This window comes from Cervus canadensis, chromosome 2 (assembly GCF_019320065.1).
Source record: "Cervus canadensis isolate Bull #8, Minnesota chromosome 2, ASM1932006v1, whole genome shotgun sequence".
NCBI classification, from domain to species: Eukaryota; Metazoa; Chordata; class Mammalia; order Artiodactyla; family Cervidae; genus Cervus; species Cervus canadensis.
In genome coordinates, this window is record NC_057387.1 from 114,788,341 (window position 1) to 114,809,954 (window position 21,614).

General features: G+C 54.1%; 1 protein-coding gene across 5 annotated transcripts; it reads right to left on the reverse strand.

The window, feature by feature from the left end:
* Positions 1-5,654: 5,654 nt before the first annotated feature.
* FAM240C (family with sequence similarity 240 member C) lies at positions 5,655-16,660 on the reverse strand. Of its 5 annotated transcripts, none has more exons than XM_043448506.1 (4): positions 16,580-16,660; positions 10,947-11,091; positions 7,537-7,685; positions 5,655-5,887 (listed from the first exon to the last, which is right to left on the reverse strand). In XM_043448506.1, the coding sequence occupies exons 3-4, from the start codon at positions 7,680-7,682 to the stop codon at positions 5,758-5,760; spliced, it is 276 nt and encodes a 91-aa protein (XP_043304441.1). In that variant the 5' UTR covers positions 7,683-7,685; positions 10,947-11,091; positions 16,580-16,660; the 3' UTR covers positions 5,655-5,757. The 5 variants fall into 5 exon arrangements, with proteins under 5 accessions (XP_043304441.1, XP_043304446.1, XP_043304423.1 ...); XM_043448511.1 differs by having other exon boundaries at positions 16,591-16,643; XM_043448488.1 differs by having other exon boundaries at positions 16,571-16,641.
* Between the last annotated feature and the right edge of the window lie 4,954 nt (positions 16,661-21,614).

Here is a 21,614-nt window from a genome sequence, read left to right on the forward strand (position 1 = left end):
GATTTGATGCATGTACATGTCATGAAATGATTCCATGATAAGGTTAGCTACCATCTCCATCACCTCATATAGGTACCTTTTGTGTGTGTGTGTGTGAGGGGGGGATAAAATTTAAGACCCACTTTCTCCACAGCTTCCAAGCACACGGTGCAGTCCTGTAACTAGAGTCCCCAGCCTGGGCATCAGTCCGAGAGGTTCTGAACTTAGAGCTGGAATTTGTGTCCTTGACCCACATGTCCCTGCTCCCCCCGCCCCTCCCAGCAGCTGGTAACACCATTGACTCTCTGTATCATTTCCCACTCTACTCCACACGTCAGTGAGGTCCTAGGGCTTCCGTCTTTCTCTGTCTGGCTTTGTTGTAGTTGTTCAGTCGCTCAGTTGTGTCCGACTCTTTGTGACCACATGGATGGCAGCACTCCAGGCCTCCCTGTCCTTCACCATCTCCTGGAGTTTGCTCAAACTCATGTCCATTGAGTCAGTGATGCCATCCAACCATCTCCTCCTCTGTCTGGCTTATTTCAGTTTAATGTTGTCCAGGTCCAGCCCTGTCATCACAAATGGCAGGATTTCCTTCTCATGGCTGAAGAGCTGTGTATGTATATACACCGCGTCTTCTCTGCCCATCCAGGCGTCTACAGACCCTTCACTGTTTTGTGAATGATGCTGCGGTGCACACGGGTGCAGGCGTCCTTCTGAGCCAGTCAGCTGCCCCCTCCTACGAGGACCCGTGTGCTGACACTGGTCCTTCCAGAATGATGCCCCGTTTCAAAACCCCTAACTTAACTCCCTCTGAGAAGTTGCTGGGTATGAAGGTCACATGCTCACAGGTTCTGGGATCAGGACGTGGACACTGAGGGGGGCATCGTCCCGCTGACCATGGTGTGGCTCAGGTGGCCCCGAGCATTCTGCACAAAGTCTCTGTCTCCCCAGGAGGAGAAAAGTCTGCTTACAGTGCTGGGTGGTGTCCTAGACAGGGTTTAAATTCACCCTGCTCACATGGCCTTCTCTCGGCGGGGACCACTGCGCTGCAGCGCAGCCCTGTCACGCACTGCTCCTTGGGTGGGGCCAGGGCGGGGCTGCCCCCCATTGTCCCTCTCAGACTCTCATCCTGGGCTGGGCCTGTCCTCTGCACAAGGGTGGGGCCTGGCCCCTTGCTCACCCGGCTGTGTCCACAGATGCCCCTAGGGGCCTGGCCGAGGCCCCATGTCTCCCCTGCCCAGTCCTGCTGACCTCTTGCCTTCTTGGGCCCCCTGGCAAGCACCCTGCACCCCACTCTGATGGCCCCCTGTCTGCCCCTGGGGCCTGCTGCCAAGGCCCTGGGACCCATTCCCTCCCAGGAGTGGGGGCCCCACAAGGGCTCACCCTGGGCTGGGGTCCCAGAGGGAGTGCTGGCGGGGGGCGGGGTGGGGAACACATGGGTTGGCGGCTGCCCTGGTGGCTGGATGGAGCCCCGTCAGTCAGAGGCCGACCTCCCTCCTCTGGCCTGGAAGGGGGGGGGCCCACGGACCACTCAGCTGTCCCAGGCGTGGGTCAGGGTCCCCCAGGGAGGAGAGAGACAGCAGATCCCAGTGGACAACACTGGAGACCTGGAAGCCCAGAACCCTGGGTGGGAGAAGTTCCTTGCCTCCACCAGGACCCAGCATGTGCCTCCTTGGGGGCAGCGTGCCCCCTCAGATGGGCCGTCTCCCTGCCCTAAGCCTTTTCTATTGGGATGAAATTCATGTTCAGTAAGGCGCGCGCCCCCAGAGCCCAGTTGAGGACTGTGTGTTATGTAACCTCCACCCAAAGAAGACCCGGGGCGTCCCCACCCCATCATGACCCCAGGCTTCTTGGCGCTGGTTCCCTGCCCAGAGGGGAGCAGGGTCCCACTTCTGAAAGGAAGGGCTGTGCCCCTTCTGGGATGTCACCCATGTCACCTGCAGCAATGGGCACGTCTTCGTCACATCCCTGCCTCCTTTCACCACACCTGCTGTTTTCGAGGTTGACCCGCATTGGTACATGTATGAACCGTTTGCTCCTGTTTATTTCTATTATTTTACTATTGGATGTACCACGATTTGTTTATTCATTTTCTGTTCTGGGGCAGCTATGGTGAACACCAGTTTAGTACCTTTTGCTGTTCCAGAAAGCAAGGGACATTTCAAAGATTAATGGAGTTCCATCAAAAAGAAGCCAGTTTGAAAAGGATCTCACTGGTCAGATCTGTGAGAATTTGAGCATTGGGAAGAGTGATGCTCAGAGTTGATTGACTGCATCCAGTTTATTTAAATCCATGAATCCGTGGTGATACTCAAACAAGAGAAAGCATGAGAAGGGATACAGTGCAGAAATTAAGCCGACTCTTTCTTTTGATGATTGGTTTCAAAGGGACCATGAAACACTGCTTTCTGCTCCACTAGAGTCAGTCTAAGTAAATCACTCCAGTCATGAGGAAGACCCACTTGAAAAAGGGAAACTGTCTAATGATCATGGAAGGGGTGACAGATTAGAGAGTCCCCAGTATTAGCTGCTGGAAGTGATGAGTGAGCAGCCCAGTGAGGGCGGTCGGGACGGGGACAGTCCCCAGGGCACTGGTTTTCCCGAGAGCCATGGGAGGGGACCTGTTTGATGTGAGTCTCGTTCACACAAACCTGCTGTCCCAGGAACTGGGGACAGTCGAAAAGGGACTTGGCATTACCTGGTTTTCAAGAGTCTTTATACTTTTCTGTTAAGTATAGTAACTTAATTTTGACTAGGCTGGGAAATGCTCTTATTGTTAAAGATGAATGCTGAGGAAAGAGACATGGGATGCAGCCGGCCACCTCTAGGAGGCCTTCCTCCTGTAATTGGCCCTGCTTTTGGTTTGCCAGGTCCCAGCATCACCACCCCATCCGGGGGACCCTCCTCCAGGAAGCCAGGAATCCCAGGGTGCCAGCCAGGGATCTAAAAGTCAAAGGCCAGCTCTGTGCGAGTGCTTTGCTTCCCAGGTCGACAGCCCCTCAAACCCTCTCCTGCATTCCTGGGCCCAAACAGCTCTGAAAAGCACGAGTTTTCTTTGTAATTCACGTGGCAGCAAGACCCTCTTGTGTTCTACTGAGAGGGAGTGGTAGAAACATGACCGTGGCGTCAGGGGGTTTCTGGGCTGAGGGTTGTGGTCCTGCCAGAACGGGGAATGCTCCGAGTCCCCCGAAGGCTGGGCAAGGAGCCCAGGGATGAGGACCAAACCCAGGGACAAGTACCAGCCCGGGGGAGGGAGGCCTGGCCCCCGGGGCTCTGCCTGGCAGTCCCTTACTCCCCGACCTGACTCGGCTCTGGAGGACCAGCAGCCGTGGACTCGGGGCCGCAGGGACTACTCAGACTGCGGTTGTGCTCACCATCGTTGAATCCGGCTAAACCCGTCCGTGGATTAGCAGAGCAAAGCTCAGCTAGCGGGCGCCGTCTGGTTGTGTTCCGATAAGTCAGAGCCGAGCAGCGAGGCCGCTTTCGGGAGAGCTGACGGCCCAGTGCAGGCGCCCGGCTCCCTGAGGGCGGCAGGAGCCGCACAGACCCCCCTGCAGCGGGCGTCGGTGCCCACACGACAGCAGACGAGCCCCGACTCTGGGCCGCCCCCGGGGTCCAGGCAGCCCGAGGGGACGCCGAGCCCTTGGGCCCCACGGCCTTCCTCCATCGCCCCAGGGCCTGGGGGAGGGCGAGGCCTTGTGGACCGAAGAGACTCGCTCTCTGTGTCTCCCCCAGGCACTGCCCCACTTCTCTTGTGTCTCAAAGTCTCCTCCAGAAGAAAAAGAGTAGCTAATTGAAATCCAGCCCCTAAATATGCTCTGCACACAGGGAAAATTGGAAAAGGGCAGGGCGTGAGGAGGGCTCGGTCCTGAGGGCCCAGGTGGGGCCCCGCCCCGTTCCTCGGTCCCCGCCCCGTTCCTCGGTCCCGCCCTGCAAAAAGCACCCTCTGGTCTCCGGGCGTAGCTCAGCTTTGCCCAGACAAAGATCAGTGACGGAGAAGCTGTGGCTGTTGAAGAGCCCTGTCTCCATGCCACCCTGGCTTCTGTCACGAGGAGGAAGGTCAGCGGGTGACCGCAGCGTGGCGGGCCCTGAGGACGGGGTTCTGCACCAACACACCGTCCCCTAGACGGTCCAAACAGACGTCTCTGTTTATCCGTGTTGACAGCATCGTCAGATGAAATTACCCTGCAGCAGCTTGGGGCTTTTCGAGTCTTAGTGATGGACTTCTATTCTCCAGCTATTTTTAGGGCTATTAATCACCACATTCCCTGCGTGTTCATCAGTGGAATGTCCTGAGTCAGGAGCTCTGATGGACAGCTTGCAGGGTGACCCAAGAACGTGTGTTTGCAGGTTGGTGTTGCACCGGACCTTTGCTGGGTCCTCTCCACTGGGCCATTTGGCAAGTCAAGGACCCAAGCTTTGTGTCAGGTTCTGGACCTTTTCTGCTGGATATTCGCTTGTGGTCCAGTCTACTGTGGACACCTCTGGAAATGCCCTGGATGTCACGTGGCCATTTGTATTGGCATTTTTTTCCTTTGGTTAAGTCTCTGGAGAAGCTGTGAGAACCCCTCCCTCTCCTTGCCAACTGGATCGGGGGTCAGAACAAAACAGAACCCAAGCCCAACTGTTATGGAGTCCAAACCTGTGTTGCTTGCTGCACAATAGCCCAATAAAAGAGGAGATGAGTTGTGGCACAGAATAGTGACTTTATTCAGAAAGGCAGCAGATGGAGACAATGGCAGACCAGTGTCCCAAAGAGCCATCTCTGCCGACTTAGAATTTAGGCTCCTTTTATACTGAAAGGGGGATGGGGTTTGGCTGTTTGTGGTGAACTTCTTGCTATGGGAATCTTTGTTCTCACAGCTGTCCACGTAGGTCAGGTCATGATGTTCCTGTAAATCTCCAGTGGGAAAATGTTATTCTCTGGTCTGCAACTCTTTATCTCTGTATGAATGAGAAAGTGTTACGCCTGTAAAGGTCTGAGCCTTGAGAACGTGCTGACCTGTGTATTTCAAGCCACAGCCAACATTGCTAACTCATAGCGAAGGCGCCAGAATACAAAGGTTACAGACCGAGGTGGAGTCCGATCCACCTCCACGTTACACGATCTGCAGAGACGACACAGCTGGGCCCCAGCCCCATCCCAGCAGTCCCGCCCTGCCAGCGAGGCACCGTGGTGGTTCCCACTGGGGGCCGTGTGGAGAGGGCACAGCCCCTGGCGGGCATCCGGCTCGCTCCAGGTCCTCTTGTCTCAGCCTGGCCTCTGCTGCGGGCTCAAGGCCCTGCTCATCTGGGGACCCGGGTAGGTCACAGCCCCCGCTGGGGGGACGGGGCAGGGGTGAGACCGAAACACTGAGTCCCAGCCCTATCGGCCTCTGCAGCCTCCGGAGACTGGTGCCTCCAAACCCAAGTGAGCATGAGGCTGCGTAGCTTCCTGAGATGATGTGGTGGTGAGTGAGGACTTTAAAGGGATTTGGGGAGCACACAGCTCAGGCACTGTCCTTAGGCTGAGCTTTTGCAGACGTTTTGATCAAAGGTGAGTTAAATTGTGTTTAAATTTGCCCAAGTCCCCACAGCCCCGCAGTTTCTAACTTGCTGTGTTACTGGCATCACGTTCACTTTTAGTGTGTGTACATTTTACAGATATGAAGAAAAATGCGCACAAAACATCCACTCATCTGAGATTTTATTGGGCGCTTACATCGCGCTAGAGACGCAAAACCACGCGGGGGCTGGGCTGCCGCAAGGGCGGCGCGGGGCAGCGGGGCGCTGCCGCTCTCAGGCCGCTGGATGGTCGCAGGCGCCCAGGGTGGGCGTGCAGGGCGGGGCTGGCCGCGGGGGCGCCTCCCGGGAGCTCTGCAGCATCTGATTCCTCCTCTCTAGCTGCCGAGCCCACTCGTCGCGGAGCCTGGGGGCAGCCGTTTGGGCTTAGTGAGGACCCGGCACACCGGGCTGCCCGCGGCCCGCCCGTCTCCGAGAGCCCTGCCTGCCCGCCAGGAAGGGCCCCGTGGGCTCCTCCCAGAGGGGACGGTGGCTGGGGACAGGCCGGTCACTGCAGAACCAGAGGTCGGGACGCAGCGCTCTGGTCGGCCTGCCCCACCCAGCACCCCCACGCGGGCCCTCGGGCGCTCGCTTCCCGGGACAGGGGCCTGTGATGGGGACCACAGCACGACACCCAGTGGTGACCAGGGGGAGACAGGCCCGGCCTAGGGGGTCAGGCCCCCTAGACTGGACATGCCCTTGGGCCCCATGTGAGCACGGGGTTTGGGCTGGAGGGAGCGGGTGGGATGGGAGCCTGGCCTGGACCGACCTCCGGGGCTGCAGGGCAAGTTGGTGGGAAGTGCCCACACAGGCGCTGTCCCGGCCGGGACCCAGGGAGGCCAGGACAGCCCAGATGGCCTGGGGGCGAGGGCGGAGCTGCCACTGCCCAGGGGCGGGGCTGGGGGCGGGCTGAGGCCCCTTCACCAACGTGTCTCCTCGGACAGGTGAGGCTGTCAGCCCCGCCCAGGGCCTCAGTGACTGGCAGGGCAGTGCTGACCAGCAGCCTGCTCCTGGGACCTTGCCCCTTGGGCTGAGACCCTGAATGTCCAGGGCCTGATGGTACCCGAAGGACAGGGAGGAGGCCACGGAGACCCAGCAGGGATCCTGGGCCAGGAGCCCTTCAGATGAGGGTTCTGTGCCAGGACCTCCGCCCCAGGAGGCCAGGTGAGCACAGTGACCAGCTCTGGGGGGCCACACGGTGTGGACAGGAGGCGCCACAGCCCCATACCTGTGCTGAGTAGCCAGAAGCACTGGATGAAGTGGGGGGGGGGCAGCATGGCAACCAGACCTCTGGCCACTGGCAAGGTCAGCACCAAGGCTGAGCCCTCTGCAGTCGCCAAGAATCCGCCTTTCCAGCCCAGCTCCCAGGGCAGCAGCTGCTGGTGCTATTTGGGGACTAAGGTTGGGGCCACTTTGGAAGTTTCTGGCCATCTGAGTCTTTGTCTTGGTGCAAATTATGTGCTAACATTCCTTCTTAACTGTCCACTGCTCAGGGTCACCTAGGACACACCCCTCAGCACCCACAGGCCCCTGGCATCCACTCAGAAAGAAAGTGGAGTTGGCTTTGAGTCTGTAAGTCAAGCACATATGTGACAAGGAGCAGGATGGACTTGCTGATTGATCCTGCACCCAGTGGGAGCAACTGTCAGAAAAACAGATTAAATCAGATGAACCCTGCAGAGCAACTTCTCACAGGACCCTCAGGAGAGTGGGGATGAAGGGATGGGGTGATGGAGGGATGGGGCGATGGAGGGATGGGGAGATGGAGGGATGAGGTGACGGAGGGATGGGGAGATGGAGGGATGGGGTGGTCCTCTCTCCCACTGGGGACTCAGTGATGTATTTCTGAAGCTGAGTCAGCATGGCTGATGTTCAGTGCTTCGTGCGCACCCCTCAGCTGACACTGGTCCGGGGTAGGAAGCGGGTGGCAGGATCTGTGCACACCTGCATCCTGAAGGCTGGCGGCCCCGGCACAGCTGTGTTTCTCTGCCCTCAGGTTGCTGGCACCGAGCTCACCTGTCCAGGGCGCTCCTGCGGATCCTCATGTCCTCCTTCTGCAGTAGTTCCGTGTGAAGCTTGATTTTTTTCTCCCAAAACATCTTTAGCACATCGGCATCGTAGGTTACCCTTCCATGGTACCTCATGGTGTAGCTTTTGCTCATGTTCTGGATAAAGGAGAATGTGCAGACCTGTCATGCTGTGCTTTGCTGGCTTGACAGCTCATGAAAGCAGCCCCTTACTGATAAGAAGGCGGCTCCGCCCTAGACGTCTCCCTTGCCCCCTTGCACCTTCCTGGGGGGTCAGACTGTCAGCCGCTCACAGTGCATTCATGACCAGTGGCCTTGACGTCTTCTGGACCGGTTTCCTGGATTAGGGGATGTGGCAGCAGGTGGTAAATCCCATTTGGGGCCCTTGGGCATTTGGAAACTTAAGTGACAGCACCTCTTCTCTGCTTCTTGTGTGAGTGATCCCAGGCAGAGCTGGCTGGCGGGTGTGTGGTGCTCACACAGCGGCCGCCCTGCCTGAGCCCTGAGCTCTGGGCTAAGCTGTGCGTCCGGCCCCAGGACGACGGAGTGCGACAGAAGTGACTGAGGCTCAATGAGGTCACCAGGGGCCTGACCCGTAGGACCAGTGTCCTGACAGGAGAGGTGGTCAGGACACAGACCACAGCGGGATGCCCTGCGAGGACCCGGGACCTGCCAACGGGTGAGGCCTCAAGGGAAGCCACCCTGCCCACATCTGCGTCCCGAGTTCCGCCTCCAGGACGGCAAGCGTCACCTTCTGTTGCCAGCGTGTGGTGCCTCCCAGCTCGTCACTGTGCTCACCGTGTCTCCAGCATCTGTGAACTTGAGGTCCTGGTGTCCGCCCTGCACACCCGCCCCCACATGCCTTGTTCTGACGCCCTAGTGCTGGGTCTGGGCCTCCTGGTGCAGATCCACTAAGCAATCCAGGACCTGCACCCCCTCCGCGGGGGAACCCACTCTCTGGGCCAAGATCCACCTGCCCTCTGCACCCAGGGTGGGGTGCCAGACAGCCAGGGACGGCCCTGTACCTCGGGACCCCTGGAATCCCACAGGCCTGCGCATCCTCCGCTTTGCCTCCCCTGGGCCTTCCCACAGAAACCACGGTTCCCTCTGACCCTGTCACCCTCCCCTGGGAACCGTGAGGGACAGACTGTCCAACGAAGTCACAGCCTCATCTACTGGCCTTACTGCATCACATGTTTTGTATTAAGACCCCTCATTTCAGGATGCAAGGTGGACACTGGTCCAAGAGAAGACTCATAGGGGATTCCAGACCTCCCTGTGGACCCCTGAGACCAGCCAAGGTCATTCATTCCAAAGGCACCCCTGGCATATTTAGGAACTGAGATCAAGATAAGATTCCGGGGACAGAATGCAAGGTTTTTCATCTGGAATTGGCTGTTGTTAAAACCTCTGACCATGGGAACTGCAGGACCAACCAGCTCCCTCCCAGCAGAGCAGGTCGGGGGCAGCAGTGGACAAAGCACCGCCCCCCCCGCCCCCAATGGTGGCTTCTCTGCTACTCCTTCCACACGGCTTCTAACCGCATTGTGAAGGGGCCTGCCTAGCTCAACTCTTAGGCCACATTTGGGCTTTCAACCCCCTTAGCTGGTCAGACTCGACTTTGAGAATTCAGTCTCAGGCACAGGTGTTTGTCCTGAGCTGGCGACGGTGGTGTGGGTCGTGTGGTGCCCGTGGTTAGCGTGGCTGGGAGAATCTGCCCCCCAGCAGGACGCTGACCCTGCTGAACCTGCTGCCATTTGTCACGGGGTTTCTCAGAGGCCAGAAGGAAACCCTCACCCCGGGCTTAGACCCACAAGCCAGATGCTCTTGTCTGAAGGGATGGAGAGGCGACTTTGCTTAGAGAAAGCCTGAAGCTGTGTTTGGCGGGAAGATGGTGAGATGCACAATCTGGGACCTTTGTTAGAAGCTGTGGGCACAGAATGCCTGGCATCTGGTCCTCTGGGCCGGTAGGTCGTGCCTCTGCGTCTGGGCGGGGGCCTGGCTGAGCTGAGCTTTGTAAGTGCCCGGGGCCTCGAGGCCAAGGGCCGGGCCACGTGTGGGACGGAGGCCACAGGGTGGAGACCAGGGGAGCCCTGTGCAGAAGGGCCTCCCTGAGCCCCCAGTGGTCTCAGAGCACAGCGTCGGGCTTCAGCACCATGCCCTGGCAGCCTGGGGTGTGAAAGGAGCTCCCGTGTGTGTTGCACGCTGCATGTGGTGTGTGGGTGTGAGTGCCGGGGAGCCACCGCTGGGGCCTGGACATTGGCTGACCCTTGGGACACAGGGCTGGCCGTGGGCACAGCTGTGAGCAGCTGCAGCTGGAGCTGGGAATCTGAAGGCCACGAGCCCTGGAGGAAGACCAGCCCAGGCCCACGTGGTGCACAACGGGAGCCAGGGGAGGCTGGCTCAAGGCCTGCAGATCTTCCTGTGGAAGCAGGTAGGGGCCGAGTTACCTGTGACGTGCGGGCCAGGGCACAGGGCAGAAGCAGGGGGTGCTGGCGTGGGAACCAGAAGAGAGGGGAATGACCCGCCACCCACTTTGGGGTCCAAGGGCGCTCGGGAGACCAGCCCTCCACGCTCAGGCACAGGGGGCTTGTGAAAACTAAAGGAGAAGCCACAGCCTGGTAGTAGATCCGTTAGAAACATCTTTAAGTCTCTGGAGCTGCTGGCTTGCTGGATCAGGGTTTGCGAGGCCGTGTGACTAACCCCAGCATGCCGAGCCCAAGCCTGCACCTGCTGGGGTGTGATGGAGGAGCAGGGAGACATTCGCAGGCGAGAAGGGCAGGGGGTGGAGCCGGCAGGGCCGGGAGGGCGGCCATCCTGACACGCTGGGGAGGCGGTGGGGGACAGGCTAGATTTGGTGGGCAAGAGCAGCCCAGCCGGGGCCGGGCTCCACTGTGACAGTGAAAGTGGGCCCCAGGGAAGACCCCTCCTCACTCACGGACCCCAGGCGGTCACCCTCCTCGGCCTGGGAGCGGCCCCTTCTGAGTCCCCAGAGATGAGCCCTGCTCCACCGTCAGGTCTGCACTGTGAGGACCCCACCCCTCCTGACCACCTGGCAGGGCCCTGGGGCCCCCATGTCCCTGCAGGAGGTTGGAGGCCATGCACGTGTACTCACAGAACAAGTGAGGCAGTGAGTGCGCTCCGTGGGAGGCGGCAGCAACAGCTTTGAAACTAGCCATGCTGGGGGGCAGATGGTGGAGAAGGAGGACCCTGAACTCACCTCCTCCCACAGACACTCAGAGTGACAACCACTTCAGAGTGACATCAGTGAGAACAACCAGAAGACTAGCAGAAAGGGGCCCGCAGGACTAAAGACATAACGGAGGACCCACAGCCAGACAGGCAGCAGCGGTGGGGACACAGTATGTGGAGACCCGCACCCTGTGGCCTGCAACTCACCAGTGGGATGGATTTCACAATTGCAGAGGTTTCCCCCAAGGAGCAGGTTGGTTTGAGCCCCACGTCGAGCTCCTCAGCTTGGGGTTCCTGCACCAGGAAGACGAGCTCCCAGAGTGTCTGGCTTCCTTTCAGGAGAGCCGGAGGGCTGCGGGAACAGACTCTGCTTATCCAGGCTGGGGAGACCCAGGGCGGGGTGGCAGTCTGCAGGAGCTGGGGTCAGACACCCCTGTTGATCCTGGGGTGCCTCCGGGGAGGCGGGGGCCTTGCGGAGAGCCCTGGGGCAAACAGGTGCTGGCAGCAGCCCCTGTGGGAGGCTTATTCTGCCACGTGGACACCGGCGCTGGCCGGTGCTGCGTTGGAGCCCTCGTCCTAGCCTCTGATGCCAGCGGCTTAGCCAGCACGAGCTGTCAGCACCAGTCCTCTCCCGCCCACCACTGGCTGGGCACCATGCGCATGGGGACCCAGCCCTGCCTGCAAGCAAGACCAGGGTCCAGCCCCAGCCACCAGGGGGCCAGCGTCAGCCCTGGGGGCTCCCCCCAGCCCCACGCTCGGCTGCTCTTGATCCACCCTGAGTGCCTGCAGGTTGGAAGTCAGCCACGTGGGGGGCTGGCCCTGGCTTCCAGTGGGCTGGCCACTGTCCTGCCCCACAGGGGCCACACAGCTCACTGCTCAGGAGGCCTGCCCTGCCCTTCAGGGGGTCTGCCGCAGTCAGCCCCCCATGACAGAAGGGTCCACGCGGCCCACAGAGGGGCCCTCCTGCAGCATGGAGCTCTGGAGACTGGAGGGGGCATGCCGTGGGCCCCCAAGGACATCTCTCACCTAAGGCCACTCCTCCAAGACTGGGAAGAGTAACCAAACACCCGAACACAGAGAAACGAACACAGAGAGTTAGGCGAAAGCAGGACGCAGAGGACCTCAGGAAAAGAACTAAACACAGTGAGGATCAGCCACCTACCTCATAAGGAGTTCATGGTTACACCGAGAAAGATGCTCATGGGCTCAGAGTAAGGATAAACACAGTGAGGATCAGCCACCTACCTCATAAGGAGTTCATGGTTACACTGAGAAAGATGCTCATGGGCTCAGAGTAAGGATAAACACAGTGAGAATTTCAACAGAGAGATAATGTAAAGAGGAACCAGACAGAGCTGAAGAAAACAGTTGCTGAAAAAAAGCATCAACACTAGAAGGAATCAACAGTAGATTAGATCGTGCAGAGGAAGGGGTCTATGGTCTGGAAGACGGAGTGGTGAAATCATTGGAGCTGAACAGAAAAAAGAAAAAAGGAGTAAAAAATGAGGCTAGTTTAAGAGATTTCTATAACAACCTCATATATAGGGGCCCCAGAATGAGAAAAGAGGGGGAAAGGAGCAGATCACTTCTTTGAAGAAATAGTTGCTGAAAACTTTCCTGACTTGGGAAAGGAAAAGGACAGCCAGGTCCAGGAAGTACAGGGAGCCCTAAACAAGGACAACCCAAAGAGGCTGGCATCAACACATTATAATTAAAGTGGCCAAACTAAAGATAAAGATAGAATCTTAAAAGCAGCAAGAGAAAAGCAGCTAGTTACCTACTAGGAATTGCCCATAAGACCATTAGCTGACCTTTCAGCAGAAACTTTGCCAGAAAGAAGTGGTGCTATATATCCTAAGTGATGAAAGGGAACCTACAACCAAGACTACTCTAACCGGCAAGGCCATCATTCAGATTTGAAAGGGAGAGAAAATCTTTACAGATGAACAAAAGCCAAAAGAGTTCAGCACCACTAAACTAGCCTTACAAGAAATGTTAAAGGGACTTCTCCATAAAAACTATGAGAGAGAGAGAGAAAAAAATCTCACTGGTAAAGGCAAACATTGAGTAAAAGTAATAGAATAGCAAGTTATAAACCTAGTAGGAAGGTTTAAAGACAAAAGCATTAAAATCATCTGTGTCCATAATAAGTGGTGAAGGTGTAATATGTGACATCAGCATACTAAACATGTGTGTGGGAGGTAATAATGTAGGGTTGTTAGAATGCATTTGAACTTGAGGTCATCAAATTAAGTAATCATGTATTTCTATAGGTTGTTATATATGAACCTCATGATAACCACAAATCAAAAGCCTGTAACAGACACACACAAAGAGAAAGGAATTCAAACATGACATTAAATAGCCATCAGGTCACAAGGGAAGGAAGCAAAAGAAGAAGCAGCAAAAAGAACTGCAAAAGCTATTGGAAAACAACTAACAAAATGGCAATAAGCACATACCTATCAATAATCACTTTAAATGTCAATGAACTAAATGCTCCAGACATAGAGTGGCTGAATGGGTGGAAAAATAAGACCCATGTATGTTGCCTACCAGATGCTCACTTCCACTATAAAGACACTCACAGACTTAAGGTGAGGAGATGGGAAAAGGTATTCCATGCAGATGGAAATGAAAGGAAATCTACTTATATCAGACAAAATAGACTTTAAAACAAAAACTGCAACAAGATATAAAAAAAAATATTACATGATGAAGGGGTCAGTCCAGCAAGAAGTTATAACAACTGTAAATATGTTTGCACCCAACATAGAAGCACCTAAATACATGAAGTAAGTATTAACCATAAAGGGAGAAATTGATTGACAGTAACACAATAATAGTGAAGACTTGAACACCTAACATATCAAAGGGATGGATCATCTAGACAGAAAATCAATAAGAAAACACTGGCCTTAAACTATCCATTAAACCAGATAGACTTAATAGATACACACATGTATGTTGTTGTTCAGTTGCCCAGTCATGTCCAACTCTTTGTGACCCCATGGACTGCAGCACGCCAGGCTTCCCTGTCCTTCACTATCACCCAGAGCTTGCTCAGACTCATGTCCATTGAGTCGGTGATGCCATCCAACCATTTTATCCCCTGTCATCCCCTTCTCCTCCTGCCTTTATTCTTTCCCTGCATCAGGTATTTTCTGATGAGTCAGCTCTTCACATCAGGTAGCCAAAGTATTGGAGCTTCAGCTTCAGCATCAGTCCTTCCAATGACTATTCAGGACTGATTTCCTTTCGGATGGACTGATTGGCTCTCCTTGCAGTCCAGGGGACTCTCGAGAGTCTTCTCCAACACCACAGTTCAAAAGCATCAATCCTTCAGGGCTCAGCTTTCTTTACAGTTCAACTCTCACATCCATACACGACCACTGGAAAAACCATAACTTACATATATATTTACACATGCATACATATATTTTTTATCTGAAAGCAGCAGAATACACATTCTTTTCAAGTGCACATGGAGCACTCTCCAAGCCATAAAAGAAATCTCAATAATTTTAAGAAGATTGAAATCATATCAAACATCTTTTCAGACTATAACATTATGAGACTAGAAATCAATTAAAAAAAAAACTGCAAAACCAACAAACTTATAAAGTCTGAACAACATGCTCCAAAACAACCAATGTATCACAGAAGAAATAGAAAGGAAATAAAAACAATACCTGGAGACAAATAAAAATGGAAGCACAGCAATCCACAATCAATGTGGTTACAGTGACACAAATCTGCCTCAGGAAATGAGGACAGCCTCGAACAGCCAACCTAGTCTCATGCTTACAGAACTAGAGAAAGAAGAGCAAAGAGAACCCAGGATTATTAGAAGGAAAGAAATCGAAACAATCAGAGAGAGTGGAAGTCAATGAAAAGAGACTGCCCAAAAGACACAGTAGAAAAAGAAACAATGAAGCTATGAGTTGGTTTTTTGAAAAGATAAACAAAATTGATAAACCTTTATCCAGATTCATCAAGAAAAAGAGAGAAGACTCAAATAAATAAAATCAAAAATGAAAAAGGAGAAGTTATAACTGACACCATAGAGATAAAAGTGATCAGAGGAGATTACTATGAATAGCTATGCACCAATAAAATGGATAGCCTAGAAGAAATGGGTAAATTCCTAGTATTAATAACATACAATCTCCCAAGACTGAATCAGGAAGAATTAGATCAGGCTAATTACCTGTAATGAAATGGAATCAGTAGTGATAACAAACAAACCAACCACAAGAACTCCTGACAAACAAAAGTCCAGGGCCAGATGGCTTTACAGATAAATTCTACAAAACATTTAAAGAAGAGCTGCCACCTATACGTCTCAAACTAGTCCAAAAATTTAAAGAGGCAGGAATGCTTCTTAATTCATAATATGATGAGGTCAGCATCACCCTGATACTAAAAAGAAAAGACCCCTCCCCAGAAAGAAATGGGTCAATATCCCCTCTGCCAATGGTGAGGACCCCGAGGAGAGCATGGGCCATGGCCAGCCTGCCTACTGCCAACCTGGGGCCTCAGTCTCTCTCCTGATCGCAGCCCAGCTGCTCACACGCGTGTGGCCCTAGGCCTCTGTCTCTGGCATACACACGCGTGGCCCCGGGCCTCTATCTCCAGCACACACAAGCATGGCCCTGGGCCTCTGTGGCGGTGGCTCCCGCATGTTCACGTCCGGGGGAAGCAGAGCCCAGCCTGCCTGGACGCAGGGCCACTTCATCAACCTGGCCTTTTCCCGTCGCTGGGCTGCTGACCTGAGTCCAGAGGGAGTGGGCTTGGTGGAGGAACCGCTCCCCATGGAGGCCGGCCTGGGGTCCAGGAGGCTGCAGGAGGAGGAGGCCACCTTCCACTGTGAAGGCCTTGGTCTCTGGATGTGGGCATGCCTGGCATGCAGCTGCCCGAGCCCTGTGCTGCCCTGGGAACTCCGGCCATCCCAGGGCTCAGGGATCAAACAAGGGGGCCTTTTCTCCTCCCGAGACAGCCCTCTGCCCTTGAAGTTTAATGTGTGAACCTTTGCCCAGCCCGCGTCCAAGATGCATCACCCTGCTGGGGGGCTCCGGAAGGTTCCGGAACCTGGCCCAGGCAGCCAAGGACAGGGACCAGGGGCATCTTCCAAGTGCTCCTTGTGACATCATGAGGGTGTTGCTGCTGCTGTGACCTCCAGCTCCGGAGGCAGGGGTGAGGCCAGCCTGTGAGGGCCATGGGGTGGGATCCGAGGGGGCGGGAGGGTGACCACTTTGTGGGGGGCCCTGTAGACCAGGGAGGCTTAGAGATGCAGCAGTTTGTCCCCAAGGGCCAAGTCCTCCAGAGTCAGGGAAGCCGGTGATTAAGTGGGCAAAAACTTGGGCTGACGGCGTGGGAGGGGATGGGGGTGCTGACTGTGTGTGGGGCATCCACTCCACGGTGGGCCTGTCCTCTGGGAGGAGCGGGGTGGGCGCTGGGCTCATTCAGACCCGGGGAAACCTGGCACTTTAAGGGGAGCTCGGCTGCTCCTCTCTGTGGAGCTTCCCAAAGACACGGAGTCTCAGAGCTCTCACTCCAGGGAAGCCCAGCTCCACAGGGCAGCCTTCCAAGTCCTCACAGAGCAGGAATGCAAGCAGACAGACAGACAGACAGACAGAAGAGGTCACCAGAAAGCAGTGGGTGGTGGACAGAGACACACTGCCGTTGGTCCTGGGGTGGGAAGCAGGGACAGGGAGGCCACGGATGGGGTCTCTGGAATTCTGAGTGGGAAAGGCTGCGGACAAACGTAAATAGACCCCCAGAAGATGCGCGTGCGGCCCGGCTCCCATGCGAGCCCACGGCGGGCTCACCCGCATCACCTGGGGCTTACTCTGCGGTCCTCCCGGGCTGCTCGGGCTGCTCCTGCGGGCGGGCGTCCTCCTGTGTCCCCAGCGCCGGGCTGAGTCTGCCCCTCCCTTTTATACCGGCTCGGTGACCCGGGGCCTGGCGCCAGCTCAGCTCTGGGAAAGACGAGCTGCCTTCCGACCGGTGGCCCCTGGAGACGCGATGGGCCCCGAGGGCAGCGGAGACCGTGCCCGCGCGCCGGCTTCTGCCGGGATCGCGTTCGCGCCGCTTTCTCCTCCGGTGGCCTGCTCCTGGGACCCCTGGGAGGCGGAGGTTTTAAGAACACAGCTGTCATCAAACCCCCTTTATCCTAAGACGTGTGAGCGAAGGTCTCCAAACAGTACAGGACTAGCTCTTAGTAAAGCAGCCAGGCGTAAGGAGCATTTTTCTTTTTTTAAACACTTTTATTTTATATTGGAATACAGTTGATTTATAGTTACGATATTTAAAGTTTTTGCTGTATAGCAAAGTGATCCAGTTATACGCATACACACATCCATTTCTCATTTTTTCCCATGTGGGTTATAACAGAACATTGCTAGAGTTCCCTGTGCTCTCAGTAGGTTGCATCTAACAGAGTGTATCTGCTAATCCACGATTTCTAATTTATCCTCCCTCCCCCCAGCTTTCCCCTTTGATAACTATAAGTTTGTTTTCTGTGCCTGTGAGTCTGTTTTGTAAATAAATTCATTTGTATCATTTTAAAAGATTCCGCATATAAGTGATACCATATTTGTCTTTCTCTATTTGACTTCCTTCATTTAAGATGATAATCTCTAAGTCCATCGATGTTGCTGCAAATGGCATGATTTCATTCTCTTTGGATCCACCTTCTAGAGTAATGAAAATAAAAACAACAACAAATAAATGGGACCAATTATACTTAAAAGCTTCTGCACAGCAAAGGAAACCATAAACTGAAAACAGCAGGATGGAAGAAAATATTTGCAAATGATGTGGCTGAAAAGGGATTAATCTCCAAAGCATACAAGCAGCTCAGGCAAGCGCAACATCAAAAAACCAAACAACTCACAAAAAAAGGGCAGAGAACCTAAATGCACACTTGTTCAAAGCTGGAGTCTGGGGGCAGGAGGAGGAGGAGGAGGAGGAGGAGGAGGACACCCCCAGACCTGTATATGTTTTCTGTTTTGAAATGACCCTGTTTGAAGGTAGAAAATGGATGAAATCAGCCATGTCATGTGGTTTGAATTAATGTAAACAAAGTGAGCTTTTCTAGGTGTTGGTGGAAGTGTTGTGGACACGCAGAACAGTGTCTGCATCCTGGGCAAGCAGACATCTCCTCCTCCTCCTCCTCCATTTTCCATCCAAAACTGGCCCATCCTCTGACAGGCGTTGTCTCTGCCTGCTCTGAAGGGCACAGGCTCTTCTTCAGAGATCGCCTCCGCCGGGTTTCCGAAGCCTGCTGTTCGACAGTCAGTATTAACCATGGAATGAGCCTCCGTGGAAGGGGAGGCTTCCTCTGTTAAGCAAGACTGCAAAGAGAGATGCGATACTAATCGACTGTTTTCCTGATGTATTCCTGTGGTGCCTTTGAAAATCTGAAGCAAGAAGCATTTAATCCAGGGTGGAGAGGAGCCCTGGACACATGACTTGCTGGCGAGGGTAAGACCTGATCACTTTGGAGCAGCTTCACCCTGTGTCCCTGAGGGTCACTGTGACCCCACGCGTTTGTGGCTGAGTCACAGGAGCCAGTCTCTCCTGTGGACATCACCTGTGGATGTCACCTGTGGATATCACCTGTGGACCTCACCTGTGGACCTCACCTGTGGGCGTCATGACACCAGCCACTGGGGTAGAGTGCAGACTCTTGCACAAAGGAAGCTGGAGTGTTCTGAGTGGTCCTTTGGCATCTGGACCCTCGGCCTGTGTCTGGAAATGCCCAAGAGGCAGAACGTACAGCAAAAATGTGGCAGGAAACATGTCCTGGGGATGGACAGGGTTCCAAGTCCCCTTCTGTCTATCTCTCCCGAAAACCTGGAGTGGAAAAATCCCGTCTTTTCTTAAAAAAATGGAATTAAAAAAATAAAACCCTACCTGCTGCCTAAATTCTCTGGGTGATTGCTTTTTTTCTCCTTGTAATTCCAAGCTAGACCCCAAATATTTCTTTGTAAGATGAGATCATTTCAACCTGCAAATGCTGATAAGACTTGTCTGCTCCTGGCCAGGATGACAAGGAATTCGCGGTGGAGCAGTGACTTGGCCATATCCTAAAACACGTCTGTCTTAAGGCCACATCTTCACCTGAGTTTTTAACAAGACTGAGTACTGGTCACTAAGGCTCTGCTTCCTCCTGGGTCCTGGCAGTCACGGCCCACCCCTGAGCCAGCAGCTCACCCTGAACCTCCACGCACACTGCCTTGGTGATGGTGGGGGGGCAGGGGTGTCAAGAGGGGCAGGGTGTTCACTGTCTTAGTTGTGAAGTTTCCCAGTGTATGTGTGTCAAAAGCTAACAAGCTGCACAGTTTAAACGTGGGCTACTTACGACAATAGTATCCCAATAAAACTGTTAGAAAACAACAGAAAACATCCATGGGAGCAGATCCAAGAGGTAAGTGGATGAACGGAAGTCTGAGTGCAGTATCGATGGATCAGGCGGGGGCTTCTGAGTTCATAGGAAAGAGAGAGAGGGCCAGAGAAACAGAAAGAGAGGCAGGCAGACAGGCAGACGTCTCACGCACAGGGACTTCCACACAGTCTAATGACCAAACCCAGTTCCCCTGGAAAATGAACAAGATTACTGTCTTTATTCTTATTAGTTCACTTTTGAAGTCCACTGGTTTTGTAATTTTCCATTCCCCTTCATTAAAAGGTGTTATGTGATAATAGGCTGGGAAACCCCAACTCTCCAGGCTGAATCAAACTTGAGGCAGGACTGTGTTCAGACGGGAGTCCTTTCTGTAAGCTGGCCACGTCCCGCGCTTATGAGAGGGCGGGTGGGCGCTGGGCACCCCGGGGTTTGTGGGTCCACCGTGGGTGTCCAGCGCCTGGTTCTGGCTTCTCCAGAGATGACTGGACTACAACTACCCTGTCCTGAGCCAGTCTCCCTGAGTAGCTGTGTCCATGCTGGAGCGAGGACCCCGACGGTCTGACCCCAGGGCAGGGACCTCAGTCTCCCAGCCTGGCCTACAAGCCGGAGGCAAAGACAGGGCCTGGGTCACAGGCTGACGGGAGAGGGGCTGGGGGCAGAGCTTACCTGCTGAGTGCCCCCAGGCAGGGGGGCCGGGTCTCCACTCACCTGGGTTGCTATTCGCGCACGGGCAGAGCCCAGACCATGGGGTACCACTGCTCCAGGTCCCAGCACAGGGCCTGCCCCTGCCTCAGCTCGCTGGACTCTGGTGACGTCCAGCAAACGTCCTGATGGCTGGGGTCACTGGGGTGACTTCCAGTGGCAAACTGGGGAGGCAGGTGCTTTCCTGCCAGTTCACGAGTCTCATCAGCGAACAGGAAGGAAGCCAGGAACCACTTCACCATGAATCTGCATTTCATCTGTTAAAGCAGGTGAGCCAACTGCCTTTCCGACGCAGTTAAACTGCATGGTTTCCCCAGGAGCCGGTTAATTGGGGGATGGTGTGGGGGTGGGGAGTGGGGGGTTGGGAATGGGGAGGTGCACACCTGGCCTTGTTTATCACCAGCCACCCGGAGCTGCATTAGTTTTGTTTTTTAGGTGAAGTTTCATTTTTTAAAATGTGCTTTATTGAAGTTTAGTTGATTTACAATGTTATATTAATTTCTGCTGTACGTCAGTGACTTAGTTATACATATAAACATTCTTTTTCGTATTCTTTTCCATTATGGTTTAATCACAGGATGTTGAATATAATTCCCTGTGCTATACAGTAGGACCTTATTGTTAATTCATTCTATTATATATATAATTGCATCTACTAATTCCAAATTCCCACTCCATCCCTCCCCACCACCACCCATTGGCAAACACTAATCTATTCTTTATGTCCAACATTCCCTTTCTGTTTCATAGATCAGTTCATTTGTGTCATGTTTTAAATTCCACACATATCAGTTCAGTTCAGTTCAGTCGCTCAGTCGTGTCCAACTCTTTGCAACCCCATGAACTGCAGGACGCCAGGCCTTCCTGTCCATCACCAACTCCCGGAGTCCACCCAAACCCATGTCCATTGGGTCGGTGATACCATCCAACAAGCTCGTCCAAGGTCATCCCCTTCTCCTCTTGTCCTCAAACTTTCCCAGCATCAAGGTCTTTTCCAATGAGTCAGTTCTTCACATCAGGTGGCCAAAGTATTGGAGCTTCAGCTTCAACATCAGTCCTTCCAATGAATACTCGGGGCTGATTTCCTTTAGGATGGACTGATTGGATCTCCTTGCAGTCCAAGGGACTCTCAAGAGTCTTCTCCAACACCACAGTTCAAAAGCATCCAATCTTTGCACTCAACTTTCTGTATAGTCTAACTCTCACATCCATAAATGACTACTGAGAAAACCATAGCCTTGACTAGATGGACCTTTGTTGGCAAAGTAATGTCTCTGCTTTTTAATATGCTGTCTAGGTTGGTCATAACTTTTCTTTCAAGGAGTAAGTATCTTTTAATTTCATGGCTGCAGTCACCATCTGCAGTGATTTTGGAGCCCAGTACTCAGTGTAGCAACACGATAAAGAGCCTGTTGACCCTCGCCATTTGCAGAGGCTGCCCGTGTGCCACTCAGGGTCCTGGTCCTTGGGAGCTGTAATAATGAAAGCACCACAGACCAAGTCCAAGATCGAGGTGCCAGCCCACCTCCTGGTTGAGGACCGTCAACTTCCGTTGTTTCCTCACATGGGGGAGAGGAGGGAGCTCCCTGGGAGGGTCTCTGCTATGGGGCACCAATCGCAATATGAGGCTCCACCCAAGGCCCCACCTCCTCCTGGAGGCCCCACCTCCTGACACTGTTGCCCTTGGGGTAAAGATTCCAACACAGGAATCTGGGGGCCACAGACATTCAGACCGTGGTCTCGGGTTAAAGTACTATGAC

Bases quoted from the DNA above. Each gene is read 5' to 3' on its own strand.
- FAM240C (XM_043448506.1), bottom strand. From the start codon at position 7,682: ATGAGCAAAAGCTACACCATGAGGTACCATGGAAGGGTAACCTACGAT. The intron at 5,888-7,536 runs GTGAGCTCGGTG...GGCTGCCCCCAG, and splicing joins CGCAGGAGCGCCCTGGACAG to GCTCCGCGACGAGTGGGCTC.